General features: G+C 40.3%; 1 protein-coding gene across 3 annotated transcripts in view; it reads left to right on the top strand.

Annotated features, from left to right (window-relative positions):
• Nucleotides 1-20,199, top strand: part of phf2 (PHD finger protein 2) — a 149,284-nt gene that overhangs the window by 120,607 nt on the left and 8,478 nt on the right. For all 3 annotated transcript variants that reach the window (XM_043708015.1, XM_043708017.1, XM_043708018.1), the window contains exons 20-22: nucleotides 10,630-10,725; nucleotides 12,669-12,778; nucleotides 13,082-13,196. In XM_043708015.1, the coding sequence (XP_043563950.1) occupies nucleotides 10,630-10,725; nucleotides 12,669-12,778; nucleotides 13,082-13,196 (321 nt within the window). The remainder of the gene's footprint in view (nucleotides 1-10,629; nucleotides 10,726-12,668; nucleotides 12,779-13,081; nucleotides 13,197-20,199) is intronic.

The raw sequence follows: 20,199 nt of genomic DNA, 5'->3' as shown, positions 1-20,199 counted from the left end.
TAGGAATTGTGGAAAACTTTGAAATGATTATTCTGCGCAATGTTATGAGTTTATATAAAATATTAAATTCAACTTGAGTGGTTCTTCTCTACGAGACTTGACGCTAAGGTCTGTCTGAAGTACTGGCCAATTTGTGCTGTACTAGCCGTGATCTTGTAGAAGGCTGATAGCCTGAAGGCATTTCAGTAATGAGCCTGCTGAATTAATTTAGTGCACTGCTCTCTAGGAGCAGGAGGTGAAGCAGTACAAGAGATCAAGTCGTACTCAATTAACCCATGCCTGTTGATTTCAATGCAGTCAACACAGCAAATTGGTGCTTCCTGCATATTTGAATAATTTCTGCATTCACTCAATGATAGCTATGCTGTTTATTGGGTAGGTGTAGCAGCAGGCTACCTCTTGCATGGCTGTACCTCTTAAAACTAACCTGTAGTTAAAGACGAGGTCAATCTGATCTGGGAAAAAGTAAAGAATGACACAGCAGGGAGGTCATGGAGTTTACAGTTTTTGGACTCTTGTATTAGAATGGGGACAGTAGGAGAGGCAAGCCATCTCATGATGCAGTGGGAGTAGATGGTCATCAAGGTCACTACCAGGATTCAAACTTCAAGCAGTTCCTTCTTCTGCTCACATCTTCTCTTGATAACGGAATGGTGCAGCATGTAGCAGACTGCCATTCTTAGTGCCTGCTTTCTCAAGTACTACAGATTACTCCAGAGCACTTCAGTCAGCAGAAATGTTGTTTGAGCACTCCCTTAGTTTGCTACCATAATGATTGTGACAACATGGCTTTCATTATAGAAAGCTGTCCATAGATTCATGGGTTGTGCACTGGAATCATTAATCTTTGTCACTTTACATACTTCAATCTGTAGGTCTTTACAACTTGAGACACTTACAGACATTTATAGAATTGTAACAGCATCCACAAGAGGTTATTTGTAGGAACAGTGGAACAAGACCATTCAGCCTATTAAGCCTGCTCTGACATTCAATTAGATAATAACCGAACATCTATCTCAAGACCCCTTTTTACACTCCCTTCACATCACTTGATATTGTTCGTCTCCAAAGGTCTGTTGATGTCTGTATTGACCATGCTCAATGATTGAGTTTCCATTGTTGTTTTAAGCAGAAAATTCCAAAGGTCACCGCTCTCTTATAATGGGGGATAGACTTCAATGTACATGTAGATGGGGTAAACCTAATGATTTCAAAGGCTGTAGAGCATGGCATTCTAGAGTGTGTTCAGAATGATTTTCTAGGACAGCATGTTGAGGAATTGACTAGCGGACAGGCAGCTTTAGATCAAATATTATATAAAATAAAAGGGTTAATTAATAACATATGGTTACAGATGAGTGACAATAAAGTCATAGAGCTGTCAACTTGGAAACCAACCCTTTGGTCCAACTTGTCCATGCTGACCAGATATCCTAAATTAATCTAGTCCTATATCCCTCTAAACCCTATCTATTCTTGTAGCAATCCAGATGTCTTTTAAATGTTGCAATTGTACCACTCTTCACCACTTCATCTGGCAACTTGTTCTATACCCGCATCACCCTCTGTGTGAAAAAGTTACCCTTCGGATCCTTTTAAATCTTTCTCCTCTAACCTTAAGTCTGTGCCCTCTAGTTTTGGAAACCCCCTCTGTGGAAAAAACTTTGACTATTTACCCTATCCATGCCCCTCATGATTTTTGTAAACCTCTATAAGGTGAGCCCTCAGCCTTCGATGCTCCAGGGAAAATAGCCCCAGCATAGAGTCATAGAGATGTACAGCATGGAAACAGACCCTTCGGTCCAACCTGTCCATGCCGACCAGATATCCCAAACCAATCTCGTCTCACCTGCCAGCACCAGGCCCATATCCTTCCAAACCCTTCCTATTCATATACCCATCCAAATGCCTTTTAAATGTTGCAATTGTTCCAGCCTCTATCACTTCTTCTGGCAGCTCAGCCTCTCCAAATAGCTCAGACCCTCCAACCCTGGCAACATCCTTGTAAATTTTTTCGGAACCCTTTCAAGTTTCACAATGTCCTTCCTATAACAGAATTGCATGCAGTATTCCAAAAGTTGTTTAGCCAACGTCCTATTCAACCGCAACATGATCTTCCGACCCCTAGACTCAATGCGCTGATCAACAAAAGTAAGCATACCAAATACCATCTTCACTATCCCATCTACCTGCAACTCCACTTTCAAGGAACTATTAACTGACCCTCCAAGGTCTCTTTGTTTAGCAACACTTCCCAGGACCTTATTATTAAGTGCATAAGTCCTGCACTGATTTGCCTTTGTGATAGAATTTTACATTATATTTGAAAGTGAGGTAGTTCTGAAATCAGGATGTTAATTTTACAGTAAGGAAATTATGGAGGTATTTCGGCAAATAGGTTGAAGTGTATTAGGAAAATAGTTTTTAAAGTTTGCCAGTCCATAGATAATTGATAGTTGATAATCATAGGTTATAGTAAGCTACATTTCTTCAAGACTTGAAAGCCCAAACATATTCAATTTGCGAACAAAGGATGTTAAGGCTTATACATAGTTAAAAGAATAGACCAATGAAGATGCTTGAAATAGTTAAAAGGATTGGAAAATTGTATTCATAAACTGGCAAGAAAAATTAAAAAGGACTGTAAAAGCTTCTATAGGTATAAAAAAGAAATGTATGGCTAAGATCAATTTGATCAACTGGAGAATAAGTCAGGAAAATTTATGGGAAATAGGGAGAGAGAGAGATGGTGGAGAATCTAAATGATTACATTATACTTGTCTTCCCTGAGGAAAGTACAATAAGTCTCCCAGTGTTAGAAATTTTAGGGACTTGGGATGATATTGAATTGAAGGAAATTAGTATTAGTGAGATTGGAGGAACCTGTTTTCTACATCCCAAAATATTGACAGAGGTAATAAATGTGCCCCCACTATTTAAGAAATGGGAGGTGAGCGTAGAGAGAAAATAGGGAATTACAGACGACTAATCTTACATCAGTACTAGGAAATATGCTAGAATCTATGAAAGGACATGATAAATGTACATTTACATAATAATGATCTGATTAGGCATCGCATGGATTTGCGGATGGGAGATTGTGTTTGACAAGCCTGTTGGAGATTTTGAGGATGATACTAAAAGAATTGATGTGACATTTGGTGAATGTAATAGACTTGGATTTTTAGAGAGTTTTGATAAGTTCTCCCACAGGAGGTTAGTTGGCAAATTAAGGCATATAGGATATATCAATGATTTGGATTGGGGGCGAAATGTAATATTGTTACATTTGCAGATGACACAAACAGAAGGAATGTGTGCTGTGAGGAAGATGCAAAGTCGCTTTAAGAGGATTTGGACAGACTTAGCAAGTGGGCAAGATTATGGCAGAAGACTTGTAATCGTGCAGTTATCTACTTTGGTAGAAGGAACAGATGTGCAGAGTATTTTCTAAATGGTAAGAGGTTAGAATTTGTAGATTGACAAAGGGACCCGGATGTACACATCAATAAAAATTCCTCCTCATCTCACTTGTAAATGATATACAACTAATCCTGGTTTTAGACTCATAGCCAGGGGAAACATCTGTATCCACCTGTTATGCAATTTTTTAAAGTCCCGATGAGATCATTCTTCAGAAAGCTTCAGAAACCAAACCCAGTCTCCTCTCATTAGACAATCCTGCCATCTCAGAGATTACTCTAATGAACCTTCTTTGCACTACCTCTATGGTAAGTAACTCCTAAGTTTGAGATAGGATCCAAAACTGTACACTGTATTCCAGATGGCATCTTGCTGTGCTGTACAAGTGCAGCAAGATGTCTTTACTCTTGTATTCACAACCCATTGTGATGAAGGCCAACATACCATTTGCCTTCCTTATTGCTTGCTGATTCTTCAAGCTCACTTTTAGTGACTCGTCAGCAAGGACACCAAGGTCCCTTTCAGCACCCACACTTCCCAACTTCTCACCCTGTGAGGAAAAAGAAATCTGCCATTCAATTTTTCTCCCAAAGTGGATAACTTCACATTATAGAATATAGAACATTATAGCATATTACACGCCCTTTGACCCTCGATGTTGCACCACCCTGTGAAATCAATCCAAAGCTCATCTAACCTACACTATTCTCATCCGTATGCCTATCCAATGACGACTTTAATGTCTATAAAGTTGGTGAATCTACATCTGTTGCAGGCAGTGTGTTCCACACCCATACTACTCACTGACATCTGTCCTATATCCCTCAGTTTGAAGCTATGCCCCCTCGTGCAAACGAGAGATAAAGGCTGTCACTGTCTACCTGATCTAAACCTCTGGTTATCTTGTATGTTTCAATTAAGTTACCTCTCAACCTTCTTCTCTCTAATGAAAACAGCCTCAAGTCCTTCAGCCTTTCCTCGTAAGACTTTCCCTCCATACCAGGTAACATCCTAGTAAATCTCCTCTGAACCCTTTCCAAAGCTTGCACATCCTTCCTATAATGCGATGACCAGAACTGCATGCAAAACTCCAAGTGCAGCCACACCAGAGTTTTGTACAGCTGCAGCATGACCTCATGATTCTGAAACTCGATCCGTTTACTAATAAAAGCTAACACACCATATGCCTTCTTAACAGCCTGATCACCCTGGGTGGCAATTTTGAGGGATCTATGTATATGGAATTCGAGATCTCTCTGCTCAACTACACTACCAAGAATCTTGCCATTCGTCCACTACTCTGCATTCCTGTTACTCCTTCCAAAGTGAATCACCTCACAATTTTCTGCATTAAACTCCATTTGCCACCTTTCAGCCCAGATCTGCGGCTTATCTATGTCCCTCTGTAACTTACAACATCTTCGGCACTATCCACAACTGTACCGACTTGAGTGTTGTCCGCAGATTTACTAACCCATCATTCTATGCCCTTATCTGGGTCATTTATAAAAATGACAAACAGCAGTGGACCCAAAATAGATCCTTGCTGTACACCACTAGTAACTGAACTCCAGGATGAACATTTCCCATCAACCATCACCCTCCGTCTCCTTTCAGCTAGCCAATTTCTGATCCAAAATGCTAAATCACCCTCGATCCCATGGCTCTGTATTTTGTGCAGTAGACTACCATTGGGAACCTTATTAAATCCCTTACTGAAATCCATATACACCACATCAACGGCTTTACCGTCATCCACCTGTTTGGTCACCTTCTCAAAGAACTCAGTAAGATTTGTGAGGCATGATTAACCTTTCACAAAACCGTGCTGACTATCGCTAATCAACTTATTCCTATCGAGAGGATTATAAATCCAATCTCTTATAACCTTTTCCAACACTTTACCAACAACCTTAGTAAGGCTTACTGGTCTATAATTACCAGGGTTGTCTCTACTCCCCTTCTTGAACAAGGGAACAACATTTGCTATCCTCCAGTCTTTTGGTACTATTCCTGTAAACCATGATGACATAAAGATCAAAGCCAAAGGTTCAGCAATCTCGTCTCTGGGTTCCCAGAGAATCCTGGGATAAATTTCTTCTGGCCTGGGGGATTTATCTGTTTTTTTACACTTTCCAGAATTTCTAACATCTCCTCCTGTGAACCTCAATCCCATCTAGTCTCATGGCCTGTTTCTCAGTATTCTCATCGACAACATCGTCTTTTTCCAGTGTGAATACCAACAAAAAATATTCATTTACCACTTCCCTTATCTCCTCTGACTCCACGCATAACTTCCCATTATAGTTGTTGATTGGCCTGAATCTTACTCTAGTCATTCTTTTATCCTTCATATACCTGTAGAAAGCTTTAGGGTTTTCCTTGATCCTATCCATCAATAGCTTCTCACGTCCCCATCTCACTTGTCTTAGCTCTCTCTTTAGGTCTTTTCTGGCTACCTTGTAACTCTCAATCACCCTAACTGAGCTTTTACATCTCATCCTAACGTAAGCCGCCTTCTTCCTCTTGAGAAGAGATTCAACATCCTTAATAAATCCTGGCTCCTGTGCTCGACAACTTCCTTCCTGCCTAACAGGTACATACTTATCAAGGACACACAGTAGCTGTTCCTTGAATAAGGTCCACATTTCTATTGTGCACATTACATTCTGTTTGCCATCTTCTAGTCCCAATCCTTCATTGTTGCTGCTTAAAAGTCCTGGAACTCAATCAACATTCTGGATCTAACTTCAGAAAATGAACTGCAGTGGTTCAAGAAGGCAGCTCACCATTACCTTATCAAGGACAACTAAGGATGGGCAATAAATGTTTCCCATCCAATAATGCTCATCTCCCATCAATGAAGTAAAAAAAATCAGTTAGACTCTCCGAGTTCCCTTGAGCCTTCTCATATTTTCATCATAACTTGTATTCCCGTTCAGTTTGGTGTTATCAGCAAATTTGAAAATGTTGCAATTGATCCCCACGTACAAGTCATTATAAATTGGAAGAAATTTTACACTTTTATCTGACCCTTGTGGTACCCCACTACCAGCAGCCTGCCATCCTGGAAATGAACTGTTCATTCTTACTTACTTTCTGCCTGTTATCTAATTCTTACTTCAGACTAGTATATCTTTCTCAATCCAGTTTAATATTTTTTAAACTAACCTCCTGTGTTTGATCTTATCGAAAGCCTTCAGAATAATCCACATCCGCTGGTTCTCTTTTTGGTAGAAGTGACATTATTAAAAATCTCCAAGTTTGTCAAACATGATTTCCCTTTTATTACCACTGTCTAATTTTACAGTTGTTTCCTGAATGTCCATCATCTGTAATAGATTACAATATTTTTCCTGCTAGTGATGTCAGACTAACACATCTGTAATTCTCCATTATCCCTCTTTCTTTTTTCTTAAAGTGTGGGGTAACATTTGCTACTTTGTCTCTGGAATGCAGTACCTCAGAGTGCTTGAGACATTGAGTAAATTTGGGAATTGGTGGATATTTAGTTAGTAATGGGTTGAAGGTTATGAAGAGCAGGCAGGAAAATGGAGTTGAGGTGAGATGAGATCAGTCAGGGTGATATCAAATTGTGGTTATGTTCTTATATTCTTTCCTGTCATCAGAACCTTTACAGAATCTATAGTTTTGGAAGATAATCACCAATGCAACAATTATCTCTCCAGCCACCTCCTTCAGCTCATCTCTCAGCTTTCCAAGAGATTTATCAATTTTCAATCTAGTTAACCTTTCAGCTGCTTCATTACTAATACTAATTTCTTTCAGTTCCTCAATTCCACAATTTCTTCATCACAGAATCTTTCTGAGAGGTTTTCTGTGTTCTTTGAAGACAGATGCAACTAACTGTTTAATTTCTCTGCCATTTCTCTGTTCTCCACTGTATGTTCTCCTATCTATTATATCCTATCTGTAATTATCTAATCTTTTTCTTTTCACATACCTAAAAAGTCTGCATTTATATTTCAGCTAGTTTGCATTCATATTCTTTTCTTCCCTTTCTAAATTGGTTTCTTGACCCTTTGGATTCTAAAGTGCTTGAAATCTCAGAATTAACACTTTTTCTGGCAGCTTTATAAGGCAATTTCCTTGATCCCAGCATAGCCTTTTATTTAATTCATTAATCACTGCTACTTTACCTATTTCCTTTGGGTGTTTGTGCTTTACAGAAATGTTCATCTGTTCTAGACAGTGTCATATTTATTTAACTATTAGCTATTGCATGCCTACCATCAAATCTTTTAGTTTAGTTTTTCAATCTCTCATAGCCAACCCACCCTTCACACCTTTAACATTTGCTTTCTTCCAATTTAAGACCTAAGTTTCAAAATGAAATATATTGTATTAAAACTTAATGCAAAATATTATAGTGTTATGGTCACTGTTTCCCAACGCTCCTTTACAACAAGGTTATTAATTACCCTTTTACATTAGACAATGCTAAATCAGAGAAAGCCTGTTATCAATATCCTCCTCCATAAACTCACCTTGTATGACTTCCATGAATTTATCCTCCACAGTAGTAGTACTGAATTAGTTAATGCACTGTAAATTTAAATTGCTCATTATTGTTGTAAGTAGTTGAAAAAAAAATGTAATTAGGATGGGGCAATAGGCAATGGGATTCCTGTCTGCTGCTGAACACATGTTCAGTCATGTCAGGTTGTGCCAGGACATTAACTGGAATGTTGACATTAACTGGAATGTTGAGTTCTAAAATGAGACAACTGGCATGAAATCAGTGTTGCACATTAATTTACATCATTATCTGTCTGTTCTGCATACTCAGAATGGACTTTCACTGCACATGGTCTAATGCCTCCACCAATGGGATATCTGTTATGATTGCTATTAACAATCTGTTAGAATCGTTGATTTGAAGTTTGAAGGCACTCATCGAGTGCAGAAATTGAGTATAAACAAACCCAGTTTCTCAGCTAAGGTTTCTTGAAACTCACCAACCCAGATCTCTTAGTGGTGTTCCAGATCTTAAAAACCTTCTATGTGATGACATTTTTTAAACTTCCCATCTATTAACTAAGCATTGATCTGATCACATATCACAGACCTGAGAAGTTAATTGTTTATCTCTACTGCTGAGATATTTGTACCATCGATAGTCACAGATGAGGTGCTGGAAGACTGGAGGTTAGCTGACGTGGTGCCACTGTTTAAGAAAGATTAGATTAGATTAGATTACTTACAGTGTGGAAACAGGCCCTTCGGCCCAACAAGTCCACACCGACCCGCCGAAGCGCAACCCACCCATACCCCTACATTTACCCCTTACCTAACACTACGGGCAATTTAGCATGGCCAATTCACCTGACCTGCACATCTTTGGACTGTGGGAGGAAACCGGAGCACCCGGAGGAAACCCACACAGACACGGGGAGAATGTGCAAACTCCACACAGTCAGTCGCCTGAGGCGGGAATTGAACCCGGGTCTCTGGCGCTGTGAGGCAGCAGTGCTAACCACTGTGCCACCGTGCCACCCACAAAGGTGGTAAGGACAAGCCAGGGAACTATAGACCAGTGAGCCTGATGTCGGTAGTGGGCAAGTTGTTGGAGGGAATCCTTCGAGACAGGTTGTACATGTATTTGGAAAGGCAAGGACTGAGGAGATATAATCAACATGGCTTTGTGCGTGGAAATCACATCTCACAAATTTGATTGAGATTTATGAAGAAATAACAAAGAAAATTGATGAGGGCAGAGTGGTAGACATGATCTATATGGACTTCAGTAAGACGTTCGACAAGGTTCCCCATGGGAGACTGGTTAGATCTCATGGAATACAGAGAGATACAGAACTGGCTCAAAGGTAGAAGACAGAGGGTGGTGGTGGAGGGTTGTATTTCAGATTGGAGGCCTGTGACCAGTGGAATGCCACAAGAATCTGTGATGGGTCCACTACTTTTCGTCATTTATATAAATGATTTGGATGTGAGCATAAGAGGTATAGTTAGTAAGTTTGCAGGTGATATCAAAATTGGAGGTGTAGTGTAGCAAAGAAGGTTACCTTGTATTACAACGGGATTTGATCAGATGAGCCAGTGGGAGTTTAATTTAGATAAATGCGAAGTGCTGCAGTTTGGGAAAGCAAATCTCAACAGGACTTATACAATTAATGGTAAGGTCCTAGGGAGTGTTGCTGAACAAAGAGACCTTGGAGTGCAGGTTCATAGCTCCTTGAAAGTGGAGTCGCAGGTAGATAGGATAGTGAAAAAGGCATTTGGTATGCTTTCCTTTATTGGTCAGAGTATTGAGTACAAGGGTTCGGAGGTCATGTTGCCACTGTACAGGACATTGGTTAGGCCACTGTTGGAATATTGCATGCAATTCTGGTCACTTTCCTATCAGAAAGATGTTGTGAAACTTGAAAGGGTTCAGAAAAGATTTACAAGGATGTTGCCAGGATTGAATGATCTGAGCTTCAGGGAGAGGCTGAACAGGCTGAGGCTGCTTTCCGTGGAGTGTCAGAGGCTGAGGGGTGACCTTATAGGGGTTTATAAAATCATGAGGGGCGACCTTATCGAGGTTTATAAAATCATGAGGGGCATGGATAGGGCAAAGAGACAAGGTCTTTTTCCTGGGGTGGGGGAGTCTCGAACTAGGGGGCATAGGTTTAGGATGAGAGGGGAAAGATATTAAAGAGACCTAAAGGGCAACTTTTTCACACAGAGGGTGGTGCGTGTGTGGAATGGGCTGCCAGAGGAAGTGGTAGAGACTAGTACAATTGCAACATTTAAAGGCATCTGGATGGCAGGTGGGACTAGATTCAGTTGGGATACCTGGTCGGCATGGATGGTTGGACCGAAGCGTCTGTTTCCGTGCTGTACATCTCTATGATTCTCCACGGATGTTGCCAGACATGTTGAGTATTTTCAGCATTTTCTGTTTTCATTTCAGTTTTCCAGTTTCCAAAGTACGTTTCTTTTCTCTCCTTTTAAGTTGACTCAAACTTTTCATAGGTCTTTTCAATGATCTTTCTGTTAATCTATCTTCAGACAAAGTTATAAGTTGACTATAACTTCAGATATGTTACCTTTTTTGAGTAGAATATGGAAAATATGACGATGGTTTATTTTCTGATACATGTTTTATATGTCATTTAACAATTGTGCAGACTTTATTTCGATAAAACAGTTAATATATAAAGATCCCTTTTATATGTTTAGTTTATCCATCACTTGAATCTGATGATGATGATCCAGTTTTCAAATCCAGATCCAAAAAGAGAAAAAGTGCAGATGATACACCCTGGAATCCTACAGGTATTTTTGCAACAAGTGGGACTTTTAGCCTTTGAAGCACTTAAGCATTATTGCTAATCTCTCTACATTACGCATGTGTTTGAAAACAAAATTATCTATTTTGTTGGACTACACTTTCAGTCTGTGCATTGTAACAATATAACTAATAATTTAATTAAGCAAAATATAATACTTAACCATTTAAATATATAATTGTTCCAAATTTCACACCTCCAGCTCATTTCTAATTTATTTCTTTCTTAAAGGTAATTAATTACTTTCATCTCATTAGTAATATAAGCACTGTGCGAGAAAGGTCACAAGGCAGAATCCTAATTGTACCAGCCCTCATGTCACCCTACACCAATATCTATGCAAAATACAAGTATAGACAGAAGTCTTTCACAATGCTATGGTAAAGAAAGATGTAATGATTAATCATAATTTTGATTTCTATACGAAAAACTGTCATACTTTATACCTGGCTGGTACAGGTCTAATTTGAAGAAAATATATTCACTAATAATTAATGGTACTCAGCTTAAAAATAATTTACAGATAATGTCATTAAATAAATTCAGAGGAAAGCAAAGTCTATTTTTTTATATATTATTGATATTCTCCAAAAATAAATAACTTGAATTACATTTTAAATTGCTGAAACATGTTTTTTTCATGATCTTACTATAAATTAATTCCTTTTAATTTTCCTTCCCTTAATATTTAGTAGGGACTTAGAATAAAAACAAAAAATTTCTCCTGCGAAGACTGGACATGTTTTGTGTTGTGGATGTACTAAAAGGCATTAATCCCAGCCAAAACTGATTGCTGGCACTTGACCATTTCACAAAATGTGGAAATGGAGATTTACAGAATTGTTCCTTTGCAGATATTTTCCTCCTTTTCACTTTTCTGGGGAGTTATCTGCCTTTGCCTCTCTCATTTTCAAAATTTCAAATAACCAGTGTATCTCAGAACATTTTTGTCTATATTTTGACGTGCCAAATCAAATATGTTTTATTGGCACCCTGAGAGGACTTGTGTAATACAGGTAGTGCTGGGATAACGTGCATTTCAGCAGTGTGATTTGGCGAAAACATCGCAGAAGAATTAGGGAGTGGTATTTTGGAAAACGCTTACCTCCATTGGCAATAGCGTGTTTCCAGCGGGGATCAGTTTGCGCACTTTGTTCTGTGCATGCACCGATGCACACGCCGAAATCTCTGCACCGTTCTGCGTATGTGCTGGTGTTCCTGCCATTCTGTGCATGCACTGAAGTCTCTGTGCCATTGTGCACATGCGTGATGTGAGCTCCGGTCCTCATGCCATTCTGTGCATGCATCGATGTCAGCTGTCAACAGAGCAACTTTCTGTGAGAGGTACTGTTCAGAGAACAGCTTTCTTACAGTTTTTAAACGTACTGTATTAAATTTACTTTTGTTTTGTTAATAAATATGATATATATCTTCATTTAGGCTATACTATACTTTGCGTTAGACATTTGGGTGATTTTTGAGAGATCGTGATTGATAGTTTTTGCTGGCCTGCCCCTAACCCCACTTTTCCCATAGGCCCCATTATTTCTATTAAGCTATTTTCTATTAAGCAAGATTTCACTAGAACACAACTGTGGCATTATAGGAGAACTACCTGTACATGCATATTGTTCAACAATTCTATATTATTTTTAATCCCAGTCTTATTTAATTGAAAGCAGTTCAGTTCAGTTTAAAATGAGTGAGAAAATGATTTTCACTCTCTGTTTTATGAAGTTTCTGCCAAACACATAAAAAATGATACTTGATAAAATGTGCATTAAATTCGGCATTCTGTCATTATCCAAGTTAAATTGAAAGGATTTAAAATAATAAATAATTTAATGGTGTATTCTAATGCACAGAATACAACAATTACAAATTAATATTTCTTCATTTTTAAAAAATCTTTCTTTTGTATTTCTTTAGCCAGAGTTACACCATCTGTTCCTCGGCATGACAGGCCAACACGAGAAGGGGCAAGAGTTGCCTCAATAGAAACTGGATTAGCTGCAGCTGCTGCAAAGTTATCTCAACAGGTGAGTTCCTTCAAAGCTTTCACTAACAAAATACATAACTGCACAGATGTACTTTTATGTTGTATATATATTTGTGAAAAAATCAAATGGATCACACAGCTGCAGCTTTAAAAATAAATGAGAAAGTTTGTACTGTGTTATTTGTAAATGTGATTGTGTTTGTTTTTGTAATTATCCCTTGCAAAAAAAATGTAAAAATAGATTTCTCAGATCATAAACACATTTTATGGCTTTGAACATGAACGGATGTGTGTATCCACATGTGTAAATACTAATAATTTATGTTCTTGCATTTTATCACAGGAACAACAGAAAGTCCAGAAGAGAAAATATACCAAAAGGAAAATGTCATCAGATGATTCGATCAAAATCCCTCAGGAAAGTGCTTCTACAGAAATGAAGACTGACAGCCATACAGGTAGTTTTATAGATCATGAATGTACTGTTGATGCCAGCAAATTTAGTATGAAACAATTCAGCAGTGGGTCTCAGTTAGTGTTTCCTGCTGTATTCCTGACATATGTAAGACCAGTGGTTATACTTATGTGTAATTCAGCAGCTAATGGTGACTTTAATGGAGCAAGACATGGATAATGATGGATAAGATACTGAAATAGAAACAGAAAGTTCTGGAAGATACTTATCTGTGGAGAAAAATAGAGTTAACTTTTGAGTTAAATAAACTGTTCTTCAGAACCTTGCTCCTTAGAGTTACTGTGCACCATTTCTGGCTCATGCTCAGTCTCCTCCAAAATGCTTCTGGCTACTGATCCCTACATCGGGCCCCAGTCCAAATCCACGCAAGGGCCACTGGCATCATAACTTGCCCTGCTCCCACTGCCAATATTGCAACTCCAATTCTCCCTAACTCCTCTAGACATATCTGAGGACAACACCAATGTTATAACTTCACAACAATCAAATTTATTTCGTCTATAAGCTACCTGAGCACATGCATGAGATAATCATAGATCTCCAATTTTAGTACAGTGAGTCCCAAGGCCCAATTTTAATGTATCTTTGAGTGTACCTGTTCCAGCATAGGCCATGAACATGTTGGGCTGGACTTTCCCAGAGCCAGCCCAACTGCAATTGTCTTTAAAAATAGAAAACATGATTTGAATGTAGAAGTCCTGTCTCTCTTTCCAGCACATACCATTTCTACTTGCTGGTGTAGGGTGGGATATGATTTACACAGACTGGATCCCAAACTCAGTAGGGTCATTTATAATCAGTACGGTGTTCAAATAGACTATATTTTCACTGTAACAGTTGGAATCACAGATTTATGGAGGAGACATAAATGCTGTTAAAGAGCAGATAACACCCGTCTGACTAGCATGATATTGAAGTTACTTAAAACCCCCGCTTTTGAATGTAACAATCGTGCTCCACCCATCAGTTAGAGTATGTAAACAAACACATTTTACTGGAGAGTCGTGATAGGTCATCTGGTGTAACTTCGAATTAAACATTACCATCTGTCCTGCATTTTCATTAAGATTAATTGTGATATTTTTCAAGGGCTGGAATTATGGATGCTTGGCTGAGTTTCAAAAGCTCCAAAACTGTTTGACTCAGTGGAGGGAAGAATGCAAAAGGAGGAGATCTGAGTTCACATCATGATCAACAGTTTTTAAAGGCTGTTAAACAATTAGCTGTTTCTGATGCTATTACAGGTAGTTAAGTAACAAATTGTCCACTCACCATTCAAATATTCGAGTAGGTTTCATGACTGAGTTTTTTTTCAAGATCAGATATATCTGAATGAGAGTTCTCATAGATTGTTAGATGTTTAATTTCATTTCATTTCCACAAAGCTCCTGAGGTCTGGCCACAGTGCCTGTATTGAGCATTGGGTGAATGGAGGGGTAAAGGCTACAAGATCTAACAAACTTCTATAAATTGGGCCGAAGCACTTTTCTAACCAGTTGGCCTCAGCACTTACTCTCTTCTGTAGCTGCCTTTGAACTTCCTCCAGGGGAAATGGGACCAGATTGATTATGCTTCCAGTTCTGGAGCAAAAAACAGTGCATGGAGGGGTCATTTCCATGGAGATGGGTCTAATAGAACATAGAATATTACAGTGCAGTACAGGCTCTTCGGCCCTTGATGTTGCACTGACCTGTGGAACCAGTCTGAAGCTCATCTAACCTACACTATTCCATTCTCATCCATATGTCTATCCAATGACCATTTAAATGCCCATAAAGTTGGCGAGTCTACTACTGTTGCAGGCAGTATGTTCCATGCCCCTACTACTCTCTGGTAAAGAAATTACCTCTGACATCTGCCCTATATCTATCACCCCTCAATTTAAAGCTATGTCACATTGTGCTAGCCATTGCCTTCAGAGGAAAAAGAGGCTCTCACTGTCCACCTGATCTAAATCTTTGGTTATTTTATATGTCTCAATTAAATCACCTCCCAACTTTCTTCTCTCTAACGAAAACAGCCTCAGTTCCCTCAGCCTTTCCTCGTAAGACCTTCCTTCCATACCAAGCAGCATCCTAGTAAATCTCCTCCAAAGCTTCCATATCCTTCCTATAATGCGGTGACCAGAACGTATGTAATACTCCAAATGTGGCCGCACCAGAGTTTTGTACAGCTGCAGCACGATCTGATACTTCCAAAACTCAATCCCTCTATCAATAAAATTTAACATTCCGTATGCCTTCTTAACAACCCTATCAACCAGGGTGGCAACTTTCAAGATCTATGTACCTGGACACCGAAATCTCTCAACAAGTTTGTGAGGCACGACCTACCCTTCACAAAACCATGTTGACTATCCCTAATCAACTTATTCCTTTCTAGATGATGATAAATCCTATCTCTTATAACCCTTTCCACCACTTTACCCACAACTGAAGGCTCGCAGGTCTATAATTTCCAGGTTATCTCTCCTCCCCTTGAACAAGGGAACAACATTTGCTATCCTCCAGTCTTCTGGTAATCCTGTAGACAATGACAACAAAGATCAAAGCCAAAGGCTTGGCAATCTCTTCCCTGGCTTCCCAGAGAATCATAGGATAAATCCCATCTGGCCCGGCAGACTTATTTATTGTTACACTTTCCAGAATTGCTAACACCTCCTCTTTATGCATCTCAATCCCATCTAGTCTAGTAGCCTGTTTCGCAGTATTCTCCTCGACTACATTGTCTTTTCCTAGTGTGTATACTGACAAAATGTATTCATTTAGCACTGTCTCCATCTCCTCTGACTCCATGCACAACTTCCCACTACTATGCTTGATTGGCCCTGATCATACTTGAGTCATTCTTTTATTCCTAATATACCTATAGAAAGTCTTAGGGTTTTCTTTAATCCTATCTGCCAACGATTTCTCATGTCTCTTCTTAGCTCTGTCTTTAGGTCTTTCCTGGCTAATTTGTAACTCTCAAGCGCCCTAACTGAGCCATCAAATCTCATCCTAATGCAAGGCTTCTTCTTCCTCTTGTCGAGATTCAACTTCTTTCATAAACCAGGGCTCCTGTGCTCGACAACTTCCTCCCTGCCTGACTGGTACATACTTATCAAGGACCCTGCTGAGTCAGGAGATTTCACAAATGGAGTTTCCCACTTTTAAACTCAAATCCAAACCTGCCCATATATTCTTTGCATCTAGTTTGAAGGATAGAACAAAATTTCTAACTCAGTAGATTTTATTGATACGTAAAAACAACGACTGCAGATGCTGGAAACCAGAGTCTAGATTGGAGTGGTGCTGGAAAAGCACAGCAGGTCAGGCAGCATCCGAGGAGCAGGAAAATCAACGTTTCAGGCAAAAGCCCTTCATCAGGAATAGATTTTAGTGATGAGTAGCCCAGTTTTCATATTTGGTTTATTTCCTTTTTTTTGTGAATTGTCTTATCGGGTTTCAGAGGCATTTTGATTCTTCAGATTCTCCAGTTTGTTGAGGTAGAATCTCTGTCATTTCCGGAGGACAGATTTTGAATCGAGCTGAAGTTTATTAAAACAAAAACATTTTTGTTCTAACAAATTACATTTCTCATTGAATGTAATGATGTTTGTTCCAAATAATTATACCTTCGCTGGAGGTTACATTTACATTGTAGGTTTAGTATTGGTATAAACAATTTCACTTTGTAACAATAAACTGGCAGTGTAAAGCAGCAATCAGAACGAAACCTAAATCCAAATGCAGCAGACAGCAGCTACTTGGAGAAAGTGTGACACAAGATGGAGTCGAAATCCAGTCTCAATTTGCTTTGCATAGTGGGCAGCACTGCTGCCTCACAGCGCCAGAGACCCGGGTTCAATTCCCGCCTCAGGCCACTGACTGTGTGGAGTTTGCACATTCTCCCCGTGTCTGCGTGGGTTTCCTCCGGGTGCTCCGGTTTCCTCCCACAGTCCAAAGATGTGCAGGTTAGGTGGATTGGCCATGCTAAATTGCCCGCAGTGTTAGGTAAGGGGTAAATGTAGGGGTATGGGTGGGTTGCGCTTCGGCGGGTCGGTGTGGACTTGTTGGGCCGAAGGGCCTGTTTCCACACTGTAAGTAATCTAATGTAATCTAATCTAATCTAATCTAATATCTGATTTAGACCTCTGGATCTTTGTAAATTAACTTAACCTTAATTTGAATATTTTTGGAGCATTCTGTTACTGTTTTCCAGTCAAATTACAAATTTTACAGTTGATGTTTGACTCCATTTCAGCCTTCAGTCTGTTGACTTTTGATTTTTTTTCCATATTTAGTTTTGAAATGATTTTGAATTGAATTTCTTATGTTTTGTATCCACACCTCATTATGGCCAAAGTAGTTGACAAGGCCCATCTCCTGCATTTCGGCCCACACCCTCTCTGCTCCCTCCCACAAGGTTAATAGGCTCCCCCTTGTCCTTATCTACCATTCCACCAGCATCCACATCCAGAGTATCATTAGCCACCATTTCAGCTACCTCCACAGGATGTCACCACCAGACACACATTCCCCTCCCTTTCCCTCCCTTGTCAGACCTCTGGAGGGACCATTCCCTCTGGACACCCTGTTTGATTCTTCCTTCCCTCTCAGCACCTTTCCCTGCAGCCCAAAAGATGTAACACCTGTTCATTTACTTCCTCTCTCCCCAGTATCCAAGGGCCCAAACACACTTACCAGGTGAAGCAGTGCTTTACCTGCACTTCAGTCAATCTAGTCTACTGCATTCGCCAATCACAATGTGGTTTCCTCTACATTGGTGAAACAAAGCATAGACTGCATGACCACTTCACAGAACACCTACATTCTGGCTGCAAAAAGACCCTCAGCTTCCAGTTGCCTGCAACTTTAACATCCTAATGTTCCTTGGCAAATATCTTTGTCTCAGGCTTACATATGATTAGATTCCCTACAGTATGGAAACAGGCCCTTCACCCCAACAAGTCCACACCGACCCTCTGAAGAGTAGCCCACCCAGACCCATTCCCCTACATTTACCCAACGAATGCATCTAACACTATGGGCAATTTAGCATGGCCAATTCACCTAACCTGCACAGCTTTGGATTGTTGCAGTGCTCCAGCAAAGCTCAGTGCAAGCTGGAAGAACAGCACCTCATTTTCCTCTTGGGGACTTTGCAGCCTTCTGGATTCAATACCAAGTTCAACAATTTTCAGGCTTGAGATCTCCTATGTCCTTAACCCAACCCCACACACCAGGCCTTGTTATCACATGAAGAAAGTGAGGACTGCAGATGCTGGAGATGAGAGTCGAAAAGTGTGGTGCAGGAAAAGCACAGCCATCAGGCAGCATCTGAAGAGCCGGAGAATCGATGTTTCGGGCATAAGCCCTTCATCAGGAATGTAGGGGAGGCGGGGAAGGGATCTGAGAGATTAATGGGGGTTGGGGCTGGGGAAAAGATAACTGGGAAGGTTATAGGTAGATGCAGGTGGGGAGTGATGGTGATAAGTTAGAAGGGAGGGTGGTTGGAAGGTCCCAAGGCAAAAGGTGAGATGTTCTTCCTCTAGGCATCAGGTGGTTTGAATTTGGCAGTGGAGGGGGCCCAGGACTTACATGTCCTTGGCAGAGTGGGAGGGGGAGCTGAAGTGGTCAGCCACAAGGCGGTGGGGTTGTTTGGTGCGTATGTTCCAGAGATGTTCCCTGAAACATTCGGCAAGTTGGCCGACGACTTCAACTCCCTTTCCCACTTCGCCAAGAACATGTAAGTCCTGGGCCTCCTCCACCGCCAAATCCAAGCCACCTCACCTTCTGCCTTGGGACCTTCAACCACACAGCATCAACATTGACTTCACCAGTTTCCTCATCTCCTCTCCCCCCACCTCATCCCAGATCCAACCCTCCACCTCAGCACTGCCCTCTTGAATTGTCTTACCTATCCATCTTCCTTACCACCTATCTGCTCCAGCCTCCCCTCTGTGCTGCCTGACCTGCTGTGCTTTTCCACGTGGTCTGCTATAACTCACAACGCATTGTTAGCCATTAAGATTCCCCATTAACAGTTATTCATCATGCTAGCCTGGTTGTTATTGACTCTTTTGTCTGTCCAAACTGTCCTTCTCCCTCTTTGGGTTCTATCCCTACCTATTGTTTACTCCTTACCCCTTCTTCCCACGCTATCTTCTGCTTAAAAATCAACATTTTCCGAGCTGCCATCAATTCTGAGGAAGGGTCACTGGATCGGAAACATTAACTGTTTTCTCTCCACAGATGCTGCTAGATCTGCTGAGCTTTTCAAGCAATTTCTGCTTTTGTTTCTGATTTCCAGCAGCCACAGTTCTTTCGGTTTTCATTATGGCCACACTCTGTTACTTCAGTGCTATTTTGTTAGTTTCCACTCTCCATCTTCTTACAGAACTTCTGTCTATGTCCATTCTCAAAGTCTTGCATTCTCCCTCCATGCTGACCTGCTTTGGCTTCTGCTTCCACAAAACCTCAACCTTTATTTTTAAAAGCTCTGTGCTTTGTCTCTTACTCTCTATTTATATTCTTCTGTTACTATACCTCCATCATCTTCCCTAAAATCTTCATTCCCACATGTATTTGGAAAGGCAAGGACTGATTCGGGATAGTCAACATGGCTTTGTGTGTGGGAAATCATGTCTCACAAACTTGATTGAGTTTTTTGAAGTAACAAAGATTGATGAGGGCAGAGTAATAGATGTGATCTATTTGGACTTCAGTAAGGCGTTTAACAAGGTTCCCCATGGGAGACTGATTAGCAAGCTTAGATCTCATGGAATACAGGGAGAACTAGCCATTTGGATACAAAACTGGCTCAAAGGTAGAAGACAGAGGGTGGTGGTGGAGGGTTGTTTTTCAGAGTGGAGGCCTGTGACCAGGGAGGTGCCACAAGGATCGGTGCTGGGCCCTCTACTTTTTGTCATTTACATAAATGATTTGGATGCGAGCATAAGAGGTACAGTTAGTAAGTTTGCAGATGACACCAAAATTGGAGGT

Source organism: Chiloscyllium plagiosum, chromosome 18, assembly GCF_004010195.1.
Source record: "Chiloscyllium plagiosum isolate BGI_BamShark_2017 chromosome 18, ASM401019v2, whole genome shotgun sequence".
Classification (NCBI taxonomy): domain Eukaryota; kingdom Metazoa; phylum Chordata; class Chondrichthyes; order Orectolobiformes; family Hemiscylliidae; genus Chiloscyllium; species Chiloscyllium plagiosum.
This window is presented reverse-complemented; position numbering and strand designations above follow the sequence as displayed.